This window comes from Ctenopharyngodon idella, chromosome 13 (genome assembly GCF_019924925.1).
Source record: "Ctenopharyngodon idella isolate HZGC_01 chromosome 13, HZGC01, whole genome shotgun sequence".
NCBI classification, from domain to species: domain Eukaryota; kingdom Metazoa; phylum Chordata; class Actinopteri; order Cypriniformes; family Xenocyprididae; genus Ctenopharyngodon; species Ctenopharyngodon idella.
The window spans coordinates 3,387,462-3,410,359 of record NC_067232.1 but is presented as its reverse complement, the minus strand read 5'-3'; the positions used below and the strand labels follow the sequence as shown (position 1 = coordinate 3,410,359).

The window sequence follows — 22,898 nt, the reverse complement described above, 5'->3', positions numbered from 1 at the left end:
TGTACCTGATTAATCACATCATGTTAATACATGAATCTGTAATAATCAAACATGCTGTAAAATAAATAAAAAACTAAAAACACAATGTGCTACACCAATAATTTAAAATATATATCATAAAGCAATATTTCTTTTTACACATATAAAGTAATAATATAATGTTGTCTGGGATCAGGTCATAAGAAAGTGGCCTAGGCATTGAACTGTTTTTTTTTTTTTTTGCTTTTAGGTTCCTAAAACATATTCATACTGTGTTGTATATTCGTGCACACAATAATACATATGTCATGTTCTTCTTAAAAAGAATCACTAAACTGTTTTTTTGAAATGAACTGTCCAAAGAATCGATTCTCGGAAATGATTCGGACTTCCCGTCACTACTCATATCTAAAAATGTCCCTTTTGACTCTCCGTAGTAAGTTTGAGGCTCACGTGATCATAACAACAAAAAAAATTGCCGCGAAAATTGTCTTTGGGTACATTGGAGATTTACTAGCCAAGACTGTATCCCAGATATATTGACATCTTTGTGTAAATTAACAAATTTATAATGTTCTGCGAAAAAGCAGTCGAGCTTATTAGAGAGCTTCATCGGATGGGCGATGGTCAGCTGCCCGCGTTTAATGTAAGTATAGCGCTTCCTACAGTTAACTTACGTTGAGGTGTTTAACAGAAAACTTCATTGCAATAGTTTCAGCAGATAGTAACAGTCGGATGTCATTCACATGTCAAAGTTAAGTCATACCAGTTTATCCTGGATTTTCCACAGGAAGACAGTATTCGGCAAGTCCTGGAGGAAATGAAGGCTCTGTACGAACACAATCAGAGTGATGTGTAAGTCTGTGCTCTGCTCTCACCATTAATAAAACTAATGCTTTGTATGTTTGATTAGTTAGCAGATGGCCGGGGCTGCAATGGTGTTATTGTTAACTAAAACCATTAAAAATAATATAACAATCAAAAATATTTTAATTTTTTTTTTTAAAGACATAAGCAGACGTATGTCATAATTATAAAAGTCAAAATTATGACAAAAATATCACAATTTTCAACATTTTATCATACTAATTTCAACTTTATCTCATCATTATGATGTAGCATGTCATAATTTTGACTTTTTATCATAGTTTTGACTGAAATATTACTAAAAGTATTTTAATGTTGACATTGTCATAATTCTGACATACCATAATTTCAACTTTTTGTCATGACTTTGACTTTTTATCTCAAAATGGCTTAGTATGTCATAATTTTTCTCATAATGACTTTTAGCTCATAAATTAGATTTTCTTTATCATCATTTAGATGTCATAATTAGATTTTTTTATGTCATTGTTTTTATTTCATAATTATGACTGTCATAATTTAGAGTTTGTATATTATAGTTATTTTGTAGTATCTCATAATGACGACTGTCAAAACCATTAAAAGCCGTTTTTCATTAAAGTAAAACTGAAATAAGATAAACAGTAGATGAAAACTTAACTTAAAAAGCTTAAGGAAATTAGAAAGGTTGCCACTAACTGAAATACAATAAATACTAAAATTTCTAAGACTGAAAAAAATTAAAGCTAAATAAAAAATAAATATATATAAAAAATAAACGCTAATAAAAATGAAAAAGCACATACAATTGCTAAAACTTAAAATCAAAACAAATATAAAAATAAAAGCTAATTCAAAATATTAATAAATACTTGTATGAGTCTAAAATGCCAATACACTCCATATAAAACTGTTTTATTTATTTATTTATTTTTTTGGTAGGAATGAGGCAAAGACAGAGGGCAAGAGTGAGCTAATACCGACCATCAAGTTCCGCCACTGCTGCCTGCTGAGGAACCAGCGCTGTATCGCTGCATACCTGTGAGTGATTCGTTGTTTTCCTGTTATCCATCATCTCATTCACTCTTGAGACCTTGACCTCTCTTTCGTCCCACAGTTATGATCGCCTCCTGCGAATCCGTGCCCTCAGATGGGAGTACGGCAGTGTACTGCCCACAACCATTAGGTTTCATATGTGTGCTGAAGAGGTGGGCACGTATTTCTTCTGTGTAACAAATATTAAATGCCACTTGTTTCTTCTTGGTGCATGACTGACATGTTAATTCAAATGCTTATAAATCAGATGGAGTGGTTCAATCAGTATAAAAAATCCTTGGCAACCTATATGAGATCAATTGGGGGAGAGGAAGGTTTGGACATAACACAGGATATGAAGCCCCCTAAGAGTTTATACATTGAGGTGAGTGCAGTGTTATTTTACTATCACTGACATAATATTATAGTTTTATTAATATTTAAAAAAAAAAAAAAAATCCATATTAATTTGTCAAATTTGTTTTGTCATTTTCATTAGTTCATACTCATATTAAATATGTATATACAGCTTTTATTTTATTTCAGTTTTAGTTATTTTAATACAATCAAATTAAAAGTACACTAACTTTTAGCGGTTAAAAAACAAAACTACAAGCGTTTTTTCTTGCAACTTTTCTCTATTTACGGATATAACGAGACGCTCGCGAGCGAGCGACGTATGTGCGCAATTTCCTGCGATAACCATCCCGCCCAAATGTTGTTAATTTTGGACAAAAAAAGTTACATAGTGTACCATTAAAATTAGAAATGATGCCTTGGGGACTAGCTGAAATAAGTTTTTTAAATTATTTTATTTCAGTTAAACGATATTTTATGGTTTTAGTTAAATAATAACTTGGGTGGGTGGTCACAGAGATGTAGGCTTCCTACAAATAATGGAAATCTGAAAGAAATGTGTTAGTGCATTTTAATGCACTGGCTCTTGTCTATAAAATATATTTGGCTAAATGTTTCACCACAAAATAAAATAAAAAAAGCTGGAAAATAAAGCCAATTTTGGCATTATACTCATGGCAGTTAAGCACAATATACCTCTGAATTCTCATTAACTTCTCATTCTGAAGCATTTATACATCATAGTAGTATTTGTTGTTCTACCTTGTTTAAATTACAATTACAGCAGTCAGTATGTGTAAATGTGCTTAAAATGTAATTGTCCCAACATAGGCTTTATTTCCTTTTATAAAAAATAACTATTTTGTGACAAAATGTAACAAATTCTCCCATTTAGCTAAATGCACAGGAACTTTATTAGCACTGATGTATCTTTTCCTTCATATTCAGGTGCGGTGTCTTAAAGACCATGGAGAGTTTGAGATAGATGATGGCACTGTGATTCTATTGAAGAAAAATAGCCAGGTAACTATATTCTTAAGAGGATATTTAAATCAGACTTTAAGGACTGCTTGTTTGTTTATATTGTTTAACACGTTTCACCCTCTCTCTTCACAGCACTTCTTACCCAGATGGAAATGTGAGCAGCTTATTCGGCAGGGTGTATTAGAGCACGTCATCTCCTAAGAATAAGCAGTTGATTATGGATACTCATATCTTTTCTTCACTTTAACAATTGAAATGTTATAAAATTACATTTGATTGATCTAATCAGAAAGCAACACATGTACACAGGTAAAACTTTACTCTCACATTCTTTACAGTGGGATAGTACCTGATGCATTTACAACACAGTGGTGTAACACTTTATCTCCCAACAGTTAGACAGCTCTTTTAAACAAGGTGTACATCAACTGTAACACTTAGAATAATTTATATCCAAGTGGACATTAGTGCATCATGATTAAAAATTGTGCAATTACAAGATAGTATTTGTATCAAAACTGTACATTGAGTGAATACTGTGCTTTTGGTTATTGCACCATAGTGGGCATTAAAACTGCAGTAAAAAGAATGCATCTTATTTTACTATCAAATACTTGTACCCTACATCACAGTGAACAAATAAAGGAATGTGTAATGCTGTCTTTGACAAATAATCAAATCTCTTACTACGAGTCTTATTCATTGGTATTCATTTGCCTCTGAAGAGACTATAAAATATGACCCTAAATTATCTTTACCCTTCGTCCTCTTTATATTGTTAAAAAAACAGCATGATTTTAAATACAATATGCTGTTACAGTAACTGTAAGACTTTGCATTATTTGTGCTTTCACGTTTAACACTAGGATTGTTTACTGCTTTTACAAAAACAATTTGCACCAAAATACGAAAGTGCACTAGCGGGTGGGACTTCACAGTCCAGTACAACAGGTAAAGGCTCATAGTGGAGTGAAACAAGTCTAAGCTGTAAGCGATGCTGGGGCAATTTTACGTAGCAGTTTATTAAGGGCGATCACTTTCTCCTCTAGCAGGAAAGACTTCTTCTCTGCACTCTTCTGCCTCTGCTCCGTCACCTGAAGAGCCTTCATGAGCTGAGAGTTTTCCACATACAGGTCCTTCAGCAGCAGATCTGACTTGGCATTTTTGGCCAGCTATAGGGGGGAAGTTAGAGAGGTGAATGTCACTATACAAAATTTCAAGCTTTGGAACAGCATACTAATATACTACTCTTAGTATTTCTGTGTGTAGTATGTATACTGCAGTTTTATGTATGGATGAAATGCCCAGTTGACCTACTACATTTGCCAAAAGACTGTATCCCAGCTATGTTTCCATCCAAAGCTGCGAATTTAACTTGTGCGCAAAATTGGGATATCACATAAAACATTTGCGAATCAAGCACCATTTCCATCTCGTGTTCATGAGAACAAATTCATCAGCTCCTGGGAAATTGGGGAAAAATATCTATAAAAATGGAAGTTGCTGCAATCAGGGAAGAAACTGTGGCTCTTTTTTCCCTCCATCATAAATGACTTGTGTCTCAGAGAGCGCAGATGAAACGCAATAAACGCTGTCATGTTATCTTGCGTTTGGATGCCTGGTGTTTGGAAATGCAATCGTGTGAGACGCTTCTGGGAGGGAATTAAACCAAATCTTACTTATTGCATAATGCCTGCTAATGTTTCACATACTAAAAACTATAGAAAAGTAGTAAGTATTATGCAGTATTCAGTAAGCTAGTATTTCAGTTGGAACATGTGATTTTAAAGTGTCCTTATTATGCAATTTTAAAGTTCCTAATTTTGTTTTGAAGATCTCCTACAATAGGTTTACATGCATCTAAGTTAAAAAAAACAAAAAAAAACACTTTATATACATTGCACATCACCTAATTTCTCAAAGAGTCTAAACACTATTTGTTTAAAGATTCAGGTTCTCTAAACCCTTCCTTTCCGAGAGCTACTCTGCTCTGATTGGTCTACCGCTTACAGCATGTGTCGGAAACAAAACGCCCATTATCATGTCTAAATTTCAGCTCTGGAGGCTTCCTCAAGGCTTGATACACAGGGATACGACTAGTAACGATAGCATCTTGACATGTCTACAACACAAACCAAACTCTTCCAGGCCTCTGCTACAACTACAGTGTTTGAGGGTCAAAGTAGAAATTTGTGGGCAGCTAACGGAGACCATATGCTGGCAATATGCAAATTTGTTACAAACCTATACATAGGCTGATGCAGGAAGTAAGACTGGAATTACTGATGACTCGTTTCAGTGATTCAAAATCGTTTTGTTCTTTTGGGATACGAATAACTCCATTTATCGTGCACTTTGATCTTCGAAACTTTGCAATCATTTTACAATTATAAACAGCTATATTAGACAAGTAATATCTGAAAAAGCATAATAGGGGAACTTTAAAGCCATTTGTTTCTGGTTACCTGTTCTTTTAGCTGGTTGACTTTCTCCTGCAGCATGACGCGGGTGTTTTTCAGCTTGGCTTCAACCTCATCCATACGCTCCTGCATACTCGCCATCAATTTCTCGTATTGCTCCTGTTTGATTTAATCATTTGTAAATAAAAATACTTGGAATATGAGGTGAAGGATGAAAAAGCGTAAATGATTCAATGATAAATACAGTAGTGGCCAAAAGTGATGTCTGGCTTAGAAAAATTGACATCTTTAACAAACTTTTAATTTTTAAATAAATGATAAAGATTTTGTAATACTAAGGAAATCAATGGGTGAACTACCATTTTTGGGTGAACTATCTCTTTAATCAAACTTGTAGGGTCATAAAAAACAAATATCCCCTCCGGACATCACTTTTGGCCACTACTGTATATCATAAGCACTTGCATGCTGACTTCCTGTCAGACTGCCTCAAGAATTTGAAAGTGTTGATGTACCTGCTGAAGGCCCATCTGAACGCCAGCTTGCTTGGCTTGAGAATGAAGCAGGCTCTCTAAATCCTGTGTCCTGAGCTGCTGCTCGGCCAGTTGAGTTTGCAGATGAGCCAAGTGCTCCCGGGTACCAGACCCCGCCTGTTCCCTTAGTTCCTGTACCTCACGTGCATGCTGAGCCTGGACCAGTGACAGAGCGCTCTCTGCCCTTAGTGCCTAAAACACAGTATCAAACACACAAAAGTGAGAACAAAAACATTCATAAGCAATTCTCAATCAGTGAGAAGTTAGAAAATGATCTCCGAACCTGTTCATCTGCCTCATGTTTAGCAGTCTCTAGCTCTGCTTGTTTGTTTCTCAAAGTGAGGCACTCATGTGTCAGTCTCTGAAGTTCTAGCTCCTGAGTCTGCAGCTGAGCCACCTACAAATAATCCAGTTTATCAGAATGATTTCTGAAGGTCATGTGACACTTTAGACTGGAATAATGGCTGCTAAAAATTTAGTTACATTTTAAAACATATTAAAGTAGAAAAGAGTCATTTTAAATTGTAATAATATTTCACAATATTACTGATCAGGTCTTTTATGGTGAGCATAACAGACTTCTTTCAGAAACATTAAAATTCTTACTGACGCTAAATTTATGAACAGTATTGTACCAAATATACATAATTTTTGTGCTTTCATAGACACCGGGTTTTTTCCATGTTGAACATATTTGTATAAATGTTTAAACATGAGGATAATTTGGAAGGAAGACAAATGGTTTTGAGCTTTAACTTCTGAGACACATAAGCAGTGTCCAAAATCGCCCCCTATACCCTTAAACGGCACTATTTGAGGGAGCAGCCATTTGTAGTGGTGTCCGAAATCATAGTGGATTTTATCGAGTGCACTCATTCAATCCCACAATGCACCGCAATAAAGAGTGTCCGATCTGATGTACACTGAACGGCTAGAGAACACCCATAATGCACTGTGAGAGTTGCGTGCCAAATGAATTTCCGCGTCTGACCAGAAGATGGCGCTGCAGCTGAATCATCCATCTATTTTCCAAACCGCTGGTCCAATGCGGCTACAGCGTAACATCATACAGGTATAAATTACTTTTTAATTGATTATTAAATTGTTTCATTAAGGTTTTTACATTATTTCCACAACAGAGTTAAAGATAAATCTTTTCATTACTACTGGAGATGCCAGTTTGCCAAGTTTCAAATGATTATTAAACAGCAAGAACAAACTACACAAAAGCGGCAGCCCTTCACTGTCCGAATTTGCTCACTCGTTTTCATTCACTCCCTCAAGTGAACTATATTAGTGGACTAATGTAGGGAATAGTGAATGCGGGTATAGGGGACGATTTCGGACAGCCATAGAATTCTCGTACATCCTTGAAGTAATAAGGTAAATCACTAACAATGATTGTTTAGACTTGTTTAGGCCTACAGGTGATAACTAAATACTTGAATCATCTCTGTGTACAATACTTTTAAACACAATGGAAATAAATGGTAATGCCTAAAAATTAATTACTCATTAACTGCAAAAAGCGTTGTATATTATGTCAATTTGTTACCTTAAATTACCTTGTAAAATGTTTCTTCACTATATTTATAAAAAGACTGCAGGAATAAAGGAAGCTACAATTTGTCTTTTTTTTTTTTGGTGAGCTTGGAGGTCCCCTCTGCATTGAATAATGGTCTATAAATGCAATGACAAGTGTACGTTGGTTGTACACAGAAAAAAAGAATGCATTTTGGGTACACTATATGGAATTTAATAGTGCGTCCAGAACATTCCTGCAGTGCAAACAGTAGAGAATGGTGCTTGCAACACCAAGGTCAAGGATTCAATTCCCAGGGAATGCATGAACTGATAAAATGTATACCTTGAAAATAAATAGGGAGCCATTTTGGACCCAGCTAATTGCAAATTGAGAAAAATCCATTGCAAAAGCAATTTGTTCTTCCAGACTAACTTTGTTAAGAAGGTCCTCGTTCTGTACTCGCAAGCTCTTGCACTCCTTCTGCAGAACACTGACTGCCATCTCCTCCTGAAGCCTGTGGGTCTGATGTAAATGCTCCTTCTCTTTATGCAGCTGATGTATGCTGTTCTCAAGCTCCTGGACCTTGTGTTATACAACAATAAGTTTATTATTGAATGAACCTAAGTAAGTATAAAGATGTGTAAAGATCATTGTTCACCTTGTCCTGACACTGTTGCAGCATCTTTTGACGTGTGGCTGCCTCCTGGATGTGAACATCCTTTTCTTGCCACAGAGTTAAGATCTGAGAGTTGAGCTGCTCTATCTGGGTTTCTGAGTTACAAAGCGATTCCTGAAGCTTTTCCAGCTACAACAAACACAAAGCTAATTTTAGCACAAACATGTCCAGTAGCAGAAAAGTACTTAGAAAAAAAGCCTCAGCATCTCACCTTCTGGTCTCTGTCTGCCATTTCCTTCAACAAACGGTCCTTGTCTTGCTCTAGTGCTTGGTTTTTCAGTGTCTGATTAGTCAATGCAGACTCAACCACCGTCAAATGCTGGAGCTGAAAAATAACAGCAGTTCTAGTGATTCCTGCCAACTTTGAGATCATTTATTAATACATATCCTAAAAAAACTAAATCATACCATCTCCTTGGCAGTTTTAAGATCCCTCTCTAGAAGCTCCTTCTCTTTCTGCCACTGTTCCTGCAGCTTTAGTTTGACGCTCTCCTGCTGCTGTAGGGTTTCCTGCAGCTGTCTGTAGGACGCAGCTGCCTCATCGTTCTCCTGACACACCTGTGCTAGCCTGTCAGTCAGCGTCTGCGCTGCTCTCTGATCAGTGCACAGTTGGGAACTTAGTTCAGCATTCTCACTGCTAAGCTGAAGGTTTCTCGCACTGAGATCGAGCACCTCCTCTCGACATTTGGAATTCTATGTTGGAGAAAAATTTTTTGCTAGGAGCAGGAAATGTAATGGTTCGCAATCATTCAGTTTTCATAATGTGACATTTACAAATGAAAAGGCATATTTAACAAAAGACAGACAACTGCCTAGCAAACATGCCCTTTTGGGGCCCCCAGTTTGTTCTGGTTCTCGAATCTGATTGGTTGAGTGTCTTTTCCAGCCATGAAATATTCTACCAGTATCTCCATTGGAACTGTTTCACCATTTGCATCACTCCGCTTGCAGCATTTCTCACAGCGAATGTCATGGCAGATAAGCAAACCCACCATAATTTTATAAATACTACTATAGTTGTGTCACAGAATGTAGTTTTAGGAGTCTTTTAGGAGAGAATGTAGTTATTTAGACCTCAAATATGCAACTTCTATAGGCTCTATGTTTATATTTGACAATTTGTTTAGACGTTTTCCGAGATGTGGCTCCAGGTCGTCAGCGGCCGTTTAGCACTCACGTACCCGCCGATAACAGCTTTATCTCGACCAATCATGTGCACTGATTAATATTTCACAATAAGACTAGGAATGTGTATTAAGAATGGGGTCAGTTTTGATTTGATTTTTAATTTGAAGTCAGCATGAAATGCTGGGTGACCAAGAACTATGCTACCCTTAAATCAACGCTATCAATATTTTCCCAAGCAATCTTGGGATTGATGCCAATCTTGCCTCTTTTCGTAGCCTCTCCTCGTCTTCTCGATTTTTCATATATTCTATGTCCATCTCTTCAAGTTTCCTCCTTAAAGAAAGGGAGAAGTAAAATTAGTTTTTGCTAAATACAATGGCAAAATTAAGTGTAGATAATTGACAAGTAGATGATTTCTTTACCTCTTTTTGTTGACCTCCTCCTCCAATGACTTGACATCCTGCTGTAAGACAGCAAGCCTGTCTTTCAGTGCACTGTTTTCAGACATGACCTCATCAAGTTGAGCCCTAGAATTGGAAAACAAAATATAGAGATCAGCTCTCCATTACAATCTTACCAGCCTCTGTTTTCTATACTAAGCTTCCTAAAAGTGCAATGTAATTTCAGGAGTTTTTGTAGCAAGATTCTCAAACAAAAAGCAAAGGTTTAGGGCAGCAAACACAAATACGTAATATTAATACAATTAATAGGATGCAAGAACACATTTTCAATCAGAATACATACAGTAACTTATTACGAGTGAGTTTGCATGCATGTCAGTGACACATGATCATTCAGTTAGTGAGATGCAGCATGAGGTCTGAAAAATCAAAGCGCATATCTACGGTTAATAATATCTCATTCTGTGAAACATTCAGTCAAACATTCTTGGACAGACACAAAAGTAGTGAGCGGTCAATTCTTGGCATCCGTACGGGAGAATCGACGATTGGATCAATGCAGCAATTGTTAGTCTTTTGGTTCTGTTTCGACGGTCATCTACCGCCTGGAGAACCACAAACCTGTGGGGATTGGCTGAGTCCATCTCCAATTCTAAAACCATGACAAGTCCCTCCATCTCCAGAAGCTGTTCTTTCATATGGCACTTCTCGCTTTCAAAGGCCTCCTCCATTTGCAGAAGCTCTGCTTGGGAGTCCATCAGCGATTGTTGTAGTTGGTTGGTGGTATTGTCAGCCTTCTCTCTCAGAGAGCACAGCTCTCGCTCTTTGTCCTCCAACTGGTTGGTCAAAAGTTGAACCTGACCAGAGAGATGATTGACGTTCTTAAACAGATTCATCTTCAGCTGAACCTCATTCCAGAGCAAATCCATCTCTTCGGCTTTGGCTTCAAGTTGACGATTGAGTTCCAGCATTTGATTGTCTTTGCTTTGCAGTTCTAGTGCAAGTTTATCTGCGTTCTCATTGAGTTTGGTAGATTCGGCCTCCATTTCAACAATCTGAGACGAAAGCTGGTCTGCAAGTTGCCGGTAGCTAGAGTTCTCTTGTTTAAGACGCCTTGTTTCTTCTTGCTCCAAGTTCAGGCGGGCTTGGAGCTGTTCAACCTTACCCTGCTCCACACAAAGAAAGCCTTGAAGGTTTTGCTCCATTGTGTGCATTTGATCCCACTCCTCAGAGAGACTATTAACCTGTGTTTGTAGCTGTTTGAGAACCTCGCATTGACCCCTGAGCTCCTCTAAGAGTCGATCCCGCTCCATCTCCACAGCATTTAGCTCAGAAGCCTGTCTTGTAAGATCATCATCTCTGGTTTTCAATGCCTCATGCGTTTTGGCCAAGTTTTCTTGAAGCTCCTCAAGTTCTTTCCCTTGTTCTCTCAACTGCATTTGCTGTTCACCGAATGCAGTAGATAGATGACTACTACTTCCCTGCATTTTCTCAATCTCCTTCTGCCAGGCCTCTGATTTGGTCCTCCAGTTCTCTAACTCTTTTGTCAACTCAGAAATTTTGTCAAGAAGCTCTTGTTCCGACTCTTTTTCTTTTGCAAGTTTCTCCTTTAGATCTTGAATACTTCTGTCCATTTCTTTCTGTATTTGCTCCTTTTGCTTCAGAAGTTCTTGCTTCTTTTCTCGCTCAGCTTTAAGTTTTTGCTCTAGCTGAGAGAGCTTATTGCAAAGCTTTTGTTCTTTCTCATTTCTAATTTCCGTTTCCTTCTCTTTGGCATGAAGTTCTGAGGTTAAACGCTGAACGAGGGCATCTTGAGCTTTCATGGACACAGTGTTGTCTTCCAGCTGAACACACATCTCTTCCAGCTTATCTTCTAGCTGTCTTTGTAGTATGAGCAACTCCTCCTCAGCCCTGGATGCGAGTTCTACCTGAGCTTCCATCAAGTGGATGTGTTCTCCTAGCTTCCTGATTTCTTCCTGGTGTTCCTCCTCCAGTTTCTTTCTTTCCTGTGCCACCCTGCTGCAGATCTGAGCTTGCTCTTCACTCCAGCGCTCGGTGCTGAGGAGACGCTCCCTGCGCGCCTCCTGTTCCAGCTCCAGCACTCTTGTCTCCCACGCACCAACTTCTCTGCGGTGTTGCTCAGATTGCTCCTGCAGACGGCTGCGCTCGAGGTGCAGCTGATGGAGCAGGCTATGCTGAGCATCACTGTGTTGTGCCTTCATGTGCAATAGCTGCTGCTCTGCCTTCTCCCTGGGACACAGCAACATGCTAATATATCTTATGTCTAAATTCATGGCAATATCGTGGATATCAAGGGAGAAAAAAAAAAAAAAAAAAAAAAAAAAATCTACTTTTTCCACTAAAAGGCATGTTGGTTTAGAGGTTGAACATACAGTAAAACACAATTCAAGATGTCATTTTTGTACAAAGGACACTGTTTTGAATAAAGGTCTTTATGAATCACACATATTACGTTTCATTGAAAATGCACGTAAAATAAATTGTAAGTGGATGAATCTCACCAAACCTGTCAAGAACATTCATATTTCAAACCAAAATGAAAAATTAATATAAATAAAATAATATTTTGTATTTAAAAAAAAAAAAAAAAAAAAAAAAAAAAAGGAGGTCAATTTTTAGAACCATTGCAATTTTTTCATTATTTTTTTACAATTAATTTTAGAACCATCAAATTTTTGGGTAACATTTTACAGTAAGGTTTCATTTGTTAAATCTTAATGTTAACAGATTTATTAATACATTAAGATGAAAAGTTGTATCTGTTAACATTAATGCATTGCGAACTAACATGAACATTTTTATTAACTAACATTTAATAAATGCTGTAAGAATGTATTGCTGATTGTTTCTGTTGGTTAAAGCATTAGCTAATGTTAACAAATGAGACCTTATTAAAGTGTTACCAATTTTGTAGTAGTTATACAAAATTCTCCTCCAATTTCTCATTACTATAATGCATCTAGGTGTTTTCATTTTAAGTTGTTTTTAAATTCCCATTATTTTCAATGGTGAATCTCATTAAATACTTAATGTAAACCATTATTTTTAACATCAAAAATTACTGTTATCAATTTTTATTGAAATCATCAATAATTAAAGCCAATACAACAAACACATTCTATAAATGTATGAACATCTTTACAATCAAAATATATGTTCTTTACATAACAGTCATAAGAAATTTTTGCATTACGGAAATGAAAATGGAGGCTGACAGACGATTGATATATTTTTATGAGCTGTTGTAAATCAAATAACTAATGGTCACAACACACAAAAATGTAATGGTCTTAAAGGGTTAGTTCAACCAAAAAAATGAAAATTCTGTCATTAATCACTCACCCTCATGTCGTTCCACACCTTTAAGAACTTCTTTCATCTTCAGAACACAAATTAAATTAAATTAATAAATTAATATTTTTTGATAAAATCCAATGGCTCAGTGAGGCCTCCATTGCCAGCAAGATCATTTCCTTTTTCAATGCCCAGAAAGGTACTAAAAACATATTTAAAACAGTTCATGTGAGTACAGTGGTTCAACCTTAATATTATAAAGTGACGAGAATACTTTTGCACCAAAAAAAACGAAATAACGACTTTATTCAACAATATTTAGTGATGAGCGATTTCAAAATACTGCTTCGTGAAGCTTCACGAATTTTTTTGTTTCGAATCAGTGGTTCGGAGCGCGTATCAAACTGCCAAAGTCACGTGAACTATTGAAATTTCAAAACACTTAAAACGTAACAAAGCCTTGTTTACTGAAATCACGTGATTTTGGCACTCCGAACTACTGATTTGAAACAAAAGATTCGTAAAGCTTTGAAGCTTCATGAAGCAGTGTTTTGAAATCGGCCATCACTACATATTGTTGAATAAAGTCGTTATTTTGTTTTTTTGGCACACAAAAAGTATTCTCGTCACTTTATAATATTAAGGTTGAACCACTGTACTCACATGAACTGTTTTAAATATGTTTTTAGTACCTTTCTGGGCATTGAAAAAGGAAATGATGGCCTCACTGAGCCATCAGATTTTATCAAAAATATCTTAATTTGTGTTCCGAAGATGAACGGGTGTAGAACGACATGAGGGTGAGTAATTAATGACTGAATTTATTCTTTGGGTGAACTAACCCTTTAATATAGGCAACATTTTCTATTTGCAAAATAAAAGTTGAATTAATTTTTTTTTTTTTAAATTGGGGGAGAATATGACCTGGATATTTGCCAGGTTCGGACAGACAAAATAATAAACTGGTTTCTGAATTTTATTCCGTCATTAAAGAGTCTTAAATTCACTTGTCTTCTAGCTCGGTCTACAATATATGAGCTGAGCTGCACCAAATCCTTTACCAGACCATTTGAGTAACACTTACCTAACAAGCAGCACTTCCTGATCCATCTTGAGCTTGAGTTCTGCCTCTAGCTGATCTTTCTCTGAGGTGAGGCGCAGCACAATGTTACTGATCTCACGAGCGTAGTTCTGCTCCAGTTCTGCCTGTTCCCGTTGAATTCTCCGTTCTTGCTCTGGACCCCACACTCCTCCTGCAGTCTTACCCCTCAGCTCTGCTTCCAGCTTTTCAACAGTTTTACGCATTTGCTCTGCTCGCTCCTCTGCCTGAGCCTTCAGGTCCTCCAACTCACTGATCTCCATCTTAAAGCCCTGCGAGATGTCCTTCCTTTCAACCTCCATATTCTGCCGCATCAGCTCCATACTGCGCTCGTAGAAATTCACCTGTGGAAACAACGAGGAAGACTATAAACTTTCATATATCACTTTCTCTATAGCATGTAAACTGTCAGTGTCCTATTGCCTTTTCTCTCTATTACATATTTTAGTAATCATCATAACTTGGGTATCATTCAAAAAAAATTTCAAAACCAAATTTTTGTGATATCAACTCTTTTTTTTTCTAGCAATTTTAGACTCCATATATATATTTGCATATCCTAGCTTTTTCCCTCAGCTCTGGCTGTTTGAATCTAAAGTAACTCTAATTTAATTTGCAAAGGTTACTTATAACGAACATATTTAAAGGGATAGTTCACCCAAAAATTCTGTTATCATTTACTCACCCTCAAGTTGTTCCAAACCTGTATAAATTTCTTTTTTTCTGCTGAACACAAACGAAGATATTTTGAAGAATGTTAATAACCAAACAAATCTGGGGCACCATTCACTTCCACTTCCTACTAAGGAAGTAAATGGTGCCCCAGATATACTTGGTTACAAAAATTCTTCAAAATATCTTCGTTTGTGTTCAGCAGAACAAAAAAAATTATACAGGTTTGGAACAACTTGAGGGTGAGTAAATGATGACAGTATTTTCATTTTTGGGTGAACTATCCCTTTAATATTTCCATGCTATGTCTGTACCTTAGTCTCCAATTGGATCTTCAAGTCCTGAACCTCTTGCTCATATCGCTCTTTCATCTGCTCCATGGCCAGTTCTGTCTCGATGCTCACAGAGGGAGCCAAACTCTCCAAGGAACCTAGGACTGAAGAGACACACCATTGACAGGCAAACCATGACCCATGTGAGATGGATATTTAATAGAGAAAGGTTAACTTTGCTTTTATATTCCCTCACCATTCTTGTCAGTGACTTGGAGCTTTTTTCTGACCTGAGGAGATGTACCTTTCTTCATTTCAGGATCATCTGTAGAACAAAACAAATAGGAAGAGCTATTTCATTCAGTAGTTTACTATAGAGGTTAAGTTTGATAGCATGAACGATGTGTGAGATCTATATGTTTGGTAAATTCACCAGAATCTGATTCAGTGGTTAATGCTCTTCGGCTTGACCAGTCATGACCAGACAGGCTGCCCCTGGATCGTCTGGATCTTCTTCCTGAGCCCTGAGACTTCAACAACTCCAGCTCTGAGCGTAACTCGTCATTCCTGTCTTGCAACTCCTGTATTTAGTGGGGCGGAGACAGAGTCATTTGCACAAGTAAAACTTTTTTTTCCTGCATTTCCTGAAACTTAAAAAAAAAAAAAAAAAACACCAAAAGATATTGTAATGCAGAGATGAATTGTGATGTTCTTTGCAAGCATCACCAAATTAAACTGCAAAAATTGCAAATGGCTTACTTATAGTTGTCTCTGAAAATATTTTACAAATAAAAGCATCTTAAATAAAAAAGGTAAAAAAAAAAATAAAAAAAAAAAATATATATATAAATAAAATGTATATTGTTGACATATTTGAGTCAAGTTTTTATAGAGGGGATTTTGGTTATTTCTTTTTATCGCTCCATAAATCAAAAAATACCATCAACAGCCAGAAAAAAAAAAGTTACTTTTCATTACTTTTTTAGTTTTTTGGAATAAAATGCTGTATAAAATCAGCAAATGATAAATGAACAAACCCCGCTGTAAAAACCTTCAGAAAATAAATAGTAATAAAACGGTAAAGTTTGGTGTAAGTGCTACCGAAGTGAACATTTCTGTCTCTGCACAGGAGAAAAAAATCATTTTGAGAAAATGGTCCTTAAAGAAATGTATTGAAATCTAAAGGCACAAATAGATATGCAATAAAATAAACATTTGAAAGTGTATTTTGGATGTTTTCTTTCCACTAGTCAGAAACACCACATGAAAAGCCAAATAGCCCTAAATCTCAAAATTGAACAGTGCAGGAAAAAACAATGCCTTAAATAAGAAGCATTCATGGGCAAAGTCTATACCTTGTTGCTAAGATGTTCTGAGTAGTATTTGTGCTTTAATATATGATTGCTAGGTTTTTTTTTTTTTTTTTTTTTTTTTTTGAATGGTTCCTAGTTGATTATTTACAAAAGAGCAAAAAGTCACAAGAGCAAAAAGTAATAGCACACCACTCACAATTAAAGGCATCATTTACAGCACCATGGATTATAGGATAGCTAGCATAATGGCCAAGAAAGTACACTTAAATACAAAGCACAGTGACAAGGCTGACCTCACCGTTCACTCCAGACAAAATCTCCACCAACACACCATAAACACACACAGGAAAGCTCATACCCTGCATTGCTGCTCGTACTCCTTAAAGATCTCTGAGAAGTGCTCCTCTTGATTCAGCAGTCCTGTGCCATTTGAATCAAGGCTACCATACTGTTCAATAAAACAAGCATAGATCAATTATCATTATTGTTCTTAAAGAATGATATGATCTTCAGCAAATTAACAGCATATAGACATCTCACTTTGTCCTGCAGCAGATGCTCTAGATCCTTCTGTATTTTAGAGATGGTGCTATCCGCTTCCGACAGCTTCTCCTTCAGAAGGCTGACCTCCTCCTCCAAACGACTGTTCTCCTGTAACACACAGCTAGAGTTATTGAACCTGACACCGCACTGACATGCTCAAAGAAACATACACCTCTAGCCACGACAGATCACCTCTTCATTGAGTCGTGTTCTGTAGCTAAGAACAGGATCATCAACGGAATTAAAGTAGGGATGGTAAGGGAATTACAAATATTCTATGAATACTGTTATGGTTTATTTAAATATTTCAATATAATTTCCCAACTTAGATATTCAGTAGCAAAATACAAAATTGTGGGATGTATATCTTGGTTTATAAGACTCTTTGTTCCTGCACATTTTTTATTTGTTTATATGTTGTATCTTTATAGAAAAATACTATAATAGGTTTAAAAAAACAGAATCAAGGAAAAGTTATTTAAAGTATGTTTTTTTTTTTTTAATTCAAGTTAATTTTAAATATGTAAAATAAATATTAACTTTACTGCAGCAATGTTGTGTCTTATGTTCTAATTTGCAGTGTGCTTAGCACAGGTATGGGCGTGCCTACAAACCCCCTTAACCATGGTAAAAATCAGTGTAAAGCATGGCCTCAAATGGTGTATTGCTTTTAAAAAAAATGCTGGCACCTGCCATTTAATAAAAATCTACAATGTTAAAAACTTAAATACTATCATTATTCCATGAAGTAACAGTTCATTCGCATAACCTTAGGCCATTTCTTATTGCAGCCAAACAAAAAACAATGTGGCGCTTTGTACAGAAAAACTGACAATAGCTATGAAAGCAGAGACTCAGAATTCATCATAATCAGAATGATTCGTTTTATAAAGTTATACACTACTGTTCAAAAGTTTGGGGTCGTTGTTTTTGAAAGAAGTACCTTACCTAGGCTGAATTTATTTGATCAATAATACAGTATAAACAGTAATACATTACCATTTAAAATAATCTATTTCTATGTTAATATATTTTATAATGTAATTTAATCCTGTGATGCAAAGCTGAATTTTCAGACACCATTACTCCAGTCTTCAGTGTCACATGATCCTTCAGAAATCATTCTAATTTAGTGCTAAAGAAAAAATTATCAATATAGAAAACTGCTTAATATTTTTTGTAAAACAGTGATACCTTTTTTTAGGATTCTTTGAATAGAAAGTTCAAAAGTACAGAATTTAACAGTATTTTTTGTAACAGTATAAATGTTTTACTGTCACTTTTGATCAACTGAATGCATCCTTGCTGAATAAAAATACCTACCCCAAACTTTTGAACGATAGTTTTAAATGGATCTTAAACGCAACAATATAACAGAATACTGATACTTATAATAACAACAATAATAATAATAATAATAATAGTGACATCAGTGTTTACCTTAGCAGCAGTGCAAATGTCCTCCTGAAGGCTAACATCCTGAGCCCTAAGCAGTTCTAGCTCCTCCTGCAGTCTGTCCCGCTCATTCTCTACCTGCTCTAGAAGCACCTCGCTTTCATACTCTGATTCGCTCCTCAGTGCCGTAAGTTTATCCCGGAACTCCTGCTCCAGACCCCTGCATCAACAAAGAGAGAGTCACACTTTAGAGCTCTTGCATGTCTCTTCATCAGATGTGATTATATTGGCTAGACGAAAGCAGCCGTACTTGATTTTAGACTCATTGAGAGACTCCATGGTCGCATGACGATCATCCACCTCTCTGACTAGCTGTAGGTTGCGGCGGTCAGCCTGTTCCAGGTCCGCCTTGACTTTGTCCCTCTCCTGGCAGGCCTGGTCTGCCAGGACTCTATAGAAGTGGAACACAAAACCACCACACCATGAGATTATCATTCATTCTGATGCATCATTTGTCATATGTAACACCTGTTAAGCATGCAAAGACATTTGGAGAACAAAGTAAAGTCAATTTGCAGTTGTTTCACATCTAAGGGTGCTTTTACACTCGGTTCGATTGCCTGGTCCGAAACAGAGCTAGATTGCTCCTTCCTCCCCCTGCCCCCACTGGATTGTGTTCACATTATATTACTTGGGTCCGAACTGCGGTGTGTTTGCATCATCAAAGCAGCAGCTGTTTACCCCTGTTGGTAACGATGACACAGGAGAAGGCGGCAAAACGCATAGCATTGCTCACCTCTGTTTTATAATTTGGTTTTTGAAACTTTGGTTTTGTTTCAAAGCATCAGCACGTATCAGCACTTGTGTCTATCTGCCGCAAATGTACTGCAAATGTTCTAAAGAGCGCAGGAGTCAGTCACACGTGTCAGGAAAGTGAGTGAGAAGACAAAAACACACTTTTATCCAATCATATGTCATCAATAGCAGTTCACTTCCGCAATGTAGAACGACTGGGTTCATATCAACAGTGAACCATATCAGAGTTCACATGAACCGTACCCCAGCAGACCACTCTTTTTAAGTGGACTCGGGGTACGGTTCACGGGTGCGCACCTGTGTTCGTTTGTTCTGAAAACAGCGTTCACATTATTCAAACAAACCACCCCACGTTCGATTGATGTCAGGGTGCGCACTAAAAGTGCTAGTGTGAAAGCATACAACATAAAGAATACTGCTGAACACGGTAACATTATATGTCCTCCAGGTGGAGACAAAAACCAAACAGAACAGATATTCAGGTGAATCTCATGAAGAGGCATTTTATCCCAAAAAACAAAAAAAAAAACAAAAAACAAAAAGAGAAGTATTAAGATTTCTGCATTATGACATTATTTTCAAGACAATTCAAGCTAATTTTACTTCCAAAATTTTCATTACAGAAATACCCCATTCTCATCACTCTGTTACAATAAAATCATTTATAAATGTTAAAATATTACTACATCATGGTAACATGTTGTACTTTTAATTTAAAAAAAAAAGCTTTTTATAATAATATGCTATAAAATATGCATTGGGACATTATTTTTACAACAATTCAAGCTAATTTTACTCGCAATTCTCATTAGTGAAATACCCTATTCCAGTGGTTCCCAAACTTTTTAGAGTGGAGGCATTTACATCCTTCCACGTACCTCCTCTCTTCCGCTTAGACTGCACCTTTTCCATCAATTTTTGCCCCCTAAATTGACTTTCCAGTGCATTTTTTATCTTTATAAATACCTTTACAACATTAATAATGTTTTAAATAAAAACAAAAGTTCAATAGACATATGCAATGATAAAAACGTGAAGTGATTCTTTTAAATACTAAAACTGCCAGTAGATGGCGGTAAGTCACTGTCTTAATGCGTGAGTCATCGAGTCATTTGTTCTACGAAGCAAGTGGCTGTATTTATGAATGAATCATTGAATCAATGACTTTCACGAACGATTCGTTCATAGCTGCAGATTCGTTCACGAAGTACCGCTGTGTTGTAGTTCTGCTGTGGCTTTCATTGCAAATACTGACAATACTGTGAAGAACATCACTTATTATTACCCTTTTGTTGGTTGAACTGTTGTATAAAATCAACGTCACATTTGCAATCTTGTGGATATTTGGATTTGAATTCTTGCTCGTATAATATTATCAACATTAAAAACAAGAACTCACAAAAGGTATGTTTTGTATCAAGAGTTTGAATCTTAAATTGATCATATGCACCTTTTGTGCCAGGCTATTTGTTCTTCACGCTAGTAAGTGCTAAATCTACTGTACATTGTCAAGAACGGCAGTAATGTAGACGCTGTCAGATTTGACCGCAAAAGATTTTGATTGGATGTCATGTAGTTACGGCATTGTACCTGTTAGAAAATACATGCTTGGTTTTAATGTTATTTTAAGGTGGGGAAGAATTAAATGAACGGCAAAATTTGGCATTTTGTTCGCGTACCCCCGCTGTCACCTCACGTACCCCAGTTTGGGAAACACTGCCCTATTCTCATTACTGTTACAATATTAATATATAAATGTTAAAATATTACTACATGATGGGAACATGTTGATAACCTCTTTAAATCAGAATGTTAATTTAAAAAAAAAAAAAAAAACATTGCAAAACCAGATTTTTAATAGTAATACAGTAAAATTACCTTAAAGTAATGAGAATCATCATTTAAAATGAGTCAATACTAGACATTAATAAGAAATGGTAAAATTGTCCTGAAAATGTCACAATTCTACATAAATAAATAGATAAATACATACAGTCAAACCAAAAATTATTCAGACATTTTTTATATTTTTGATATATTTTTACTAGTGGGTGCAGGACACTATAGTTCATTTATGTAAGTGAGGATAGCAAAATAAAGTAAACTGTGACATATTATATTCAAAAATTCTTCATACAGTGGACTACCAGTAAAATTAATAAAAATTTGGAACCAAAAATTATTCAGACACTTTGACCTGACCGTTTTTTGCTTAAGTGTTATCTGACATAATTAAGATTATTTTTTTTCTGACACAATTTAACTCTGAGATCTTGTCATTTTTTATTACCATTTTTTTAAACTATAGTGAATAAACTGTATTAATGAATGAAATGTTCAAGGTGTCTGAATAAATTTTGGTTTGACTGTACATGCATAGGTTTTCAGGTAAAAATGTGATCTGGATGTTTCAACAGGTTTTTAGAGTAAATACAGATCTGATGTGAATAACACTCACTGTAAGTAGTTTATCTCATTCTTGTAGGAGACCAGAGCAGCCTGATGGATGCCGTTTCCACTGACCAGTAACTCATTGTCCAGGGCCAGAGTGAGTTCAGCCAGACACAGTCGCTCCTCCAGAGAGAAGTCCAGAGTCTGTATACAGGTTCAGAATGAAAAACAATTCATGCCACGGTTTATAGAAAAAAAAATGCAAACAGCAGATTATTCAGCAGATTATAGTTTGTCAGTGTTTAATTAATGCAATTAACATCCAAGTAATCTTTTACTTGTAGAATATCCCTGCTGTTGTGGATGCCCTCCTCCGTCCAGAGCGCGATGACTTTATCTGGGCTCGTGCATCCCGATCCATCATCCAGCCGGGTCAACAGCCTCTGACCCACCGTAGCTGACAGTAAAGAAGGGGAGGTGGAACGCACCAAACGTTCCTCGAGGGCCTGAGAGAGCAGCGGGAACGACATGAGAAAAAAAAAAAAAAAGACAAAACGATCCAGCAATGTTCGGTATTCAACTGCGAGGAAAACTGCTGAAAGGGATAAAAAAAAAAAAACAAGCTCTCACAGTCCCACCACACAATGCACAATGCTGTCCTTGACATGCCAGAGCTAGAGCCTCGATCATGAACAAAATTATTTCACTGACCACTAATAAACGTCCTTCTGGTGTCGTAACCCTTAAGCTGGCTTAGCCTCATTTTAGCTCCAGCAACCGCCAAATATTCATGCAACTCGGCATTTGTTGTCAAGCACTGATCACTGAAGCTGCTTTTCTCCTTAAAGGAAGCCTGATCTTTTAAATCCTACATTTTATTAACCAACAAATCTATCATCAGAATATGTTTGAGTTAAGCTTGAGTTAAGATACTGTTTTAAATTTTTTGCTGGTTGTGCTTTCAGTGAAATCACCTCAGAAATGTCATCACTAAAGGACCCCAAACTGTCTTTACATTCCCATGTAAAAACTTGACATGCAGGTATGAGGCCTGTTGTGCAGTACATCTCCTCAGCATTGATTGCAAGCTTGGCCATTGCACAGCAACACATTATTTGTGCTTTCCCAGAAACAAGAGAGCAAAAACAGGAGGCTCCACCTTCCCAATTAAGTTAATTGGTTCCAGCCAGTGCAGCCC

At 36.5% G+C, this 22,898-nt stretch overlaps 2 protein-coding genes across 5 annotated transcripts in view; one reads left to right on the top strand and one right to left on the bottom strand.

The window, feature by feature from the left end:
- Positions 1-408: 408 nt before the first annotated feature.
- gins1 (GINS complex subunit 1 (Psf1 homolog)) lies at positions 409-3,861 on the top strand. Its single transcript, XM_051917615.1, has 7 exons — positions 409-625; positions 770-834; positions 1,768-1,866; positions 1,943-2,033; positions 2,129-2,245; positions 3,166-3,240; positions 3,334-3,861. Exons 1-7 carry the CDS (start codon positions 551-553, stop codon positions 3,400-3,402), a joined length of 591 nt encoding a protein of 196 aa, XP_051773575.1. The 5' UTR covers positions 409-550; the 3' UTR covers positions 3,403-3,861.
- Positions 3,504-22,898, bottom strand: part of ninl (ninein-like) — a 33,749-nt gene continuing 14,354 nt past the window's right edge. For 2 of the 4 annotated variants that reach the window (XM_051917612.1, XM_051917611.1), the window contains exons 8-28: positions 22,039-22,206; positions 21,768-21,904; positions 18,804-18,944; positions 18,539-18,713; positions 17,096-17,206; positions 16,914-17,003; positions 15,676-15,823; positions 15,499-15,567; positions 15,285-15,406; positions 14,284-14,642; positions 10,506-12,134; positions 9,906-10,010; positions 9,747-9,816; positions 8,764-9,048; positions 8,567-8,680; positions 8,338-8,484; positions 8,112-8,261; positions 6,438-6,551; positions 6,137-6,346; positions 5,667-5,780; positions 3,504-4,373 (exon numbers count right to left, since the gene is read on the bottom strand). In XM_051917612.1, coding sequence (XP_051773572.1) covers positions 4,182-4,373; positions 5,667-5,780; positions 6,137-6,346; positions 6,438-6,551; positions 8,112-8,261; positions 8,338-8,484; positions 8,567-8,680; positions 8,764-9,048; positions 9,747-9,816; positions 9,906-10,010; positions 10,506-12,134; positions 14,284-14,642; positions 15,285-15,406; positions 15,499-15,567; positions 15,676-15,823; positions 16,914-17,003; positions 17,096-17,206; positions 18,539-18,713; positions 18,804-18,944; positions 21,768-21,904; positions 22,039-22,206 — 4,650 coding nt within the window. In that variant the 3' untranslated portion in view covers positions 3,504-4,181. Of the gene's footprint in view, positions 4,374-5,666; positions 5,781-6,136; positions 6,347-6,437; positions 6,552-8,111; positions 8,262-8,337; positions 8,485-8,566; positions 8,681-8,763; positions 9,049-9,746; positions 9,817-9,905; positions 10,011-10,505; positions 12,135-14,283; positions 14,643-15,284; positions 15,407-15,498; positions 15,568-15,675; positions 15,824-16,913; positions 17,004-17,095; positions 17,207-18,538; positions 18,714-18,803; positions 18,945-21,767; positions 21,905-22,038; positions 22,207-22,674; positions 22,840-22,898 lie in introns of those variants that run through there. The other 2 variants (XM_051917613.1, XM_051917614.1) reach the window with 2 other exon arrangements.

What these genes read in the sequence shown, in the direction of transcription:
- gins1 (XM_051917615.1), top strand. Translation starts at nt 551, where the DNA reads ATGTTCTGCGAAAAAGCAGTCGAGCTTATTAGAGAGCTTCATCGGATG. An exon ending in TTCATATGTGTGCTGAAGAG is followed by an intron (nt 2,034 to 2,128) that starts GTGGGCACGTAT and finishes CTTATAAATCAG; the next exon opens with ATGGAGTGGTTCAATCAGTA. An exon ending in CTAAGAGTTTATACATTGAG is followed by an intron (nt 2,246 to 3,165) that starts GTGAGTGCAGTG and finishes CTTCATATTCAG; the next exon opens with GTGCGGTGTCTTAAAGACCA.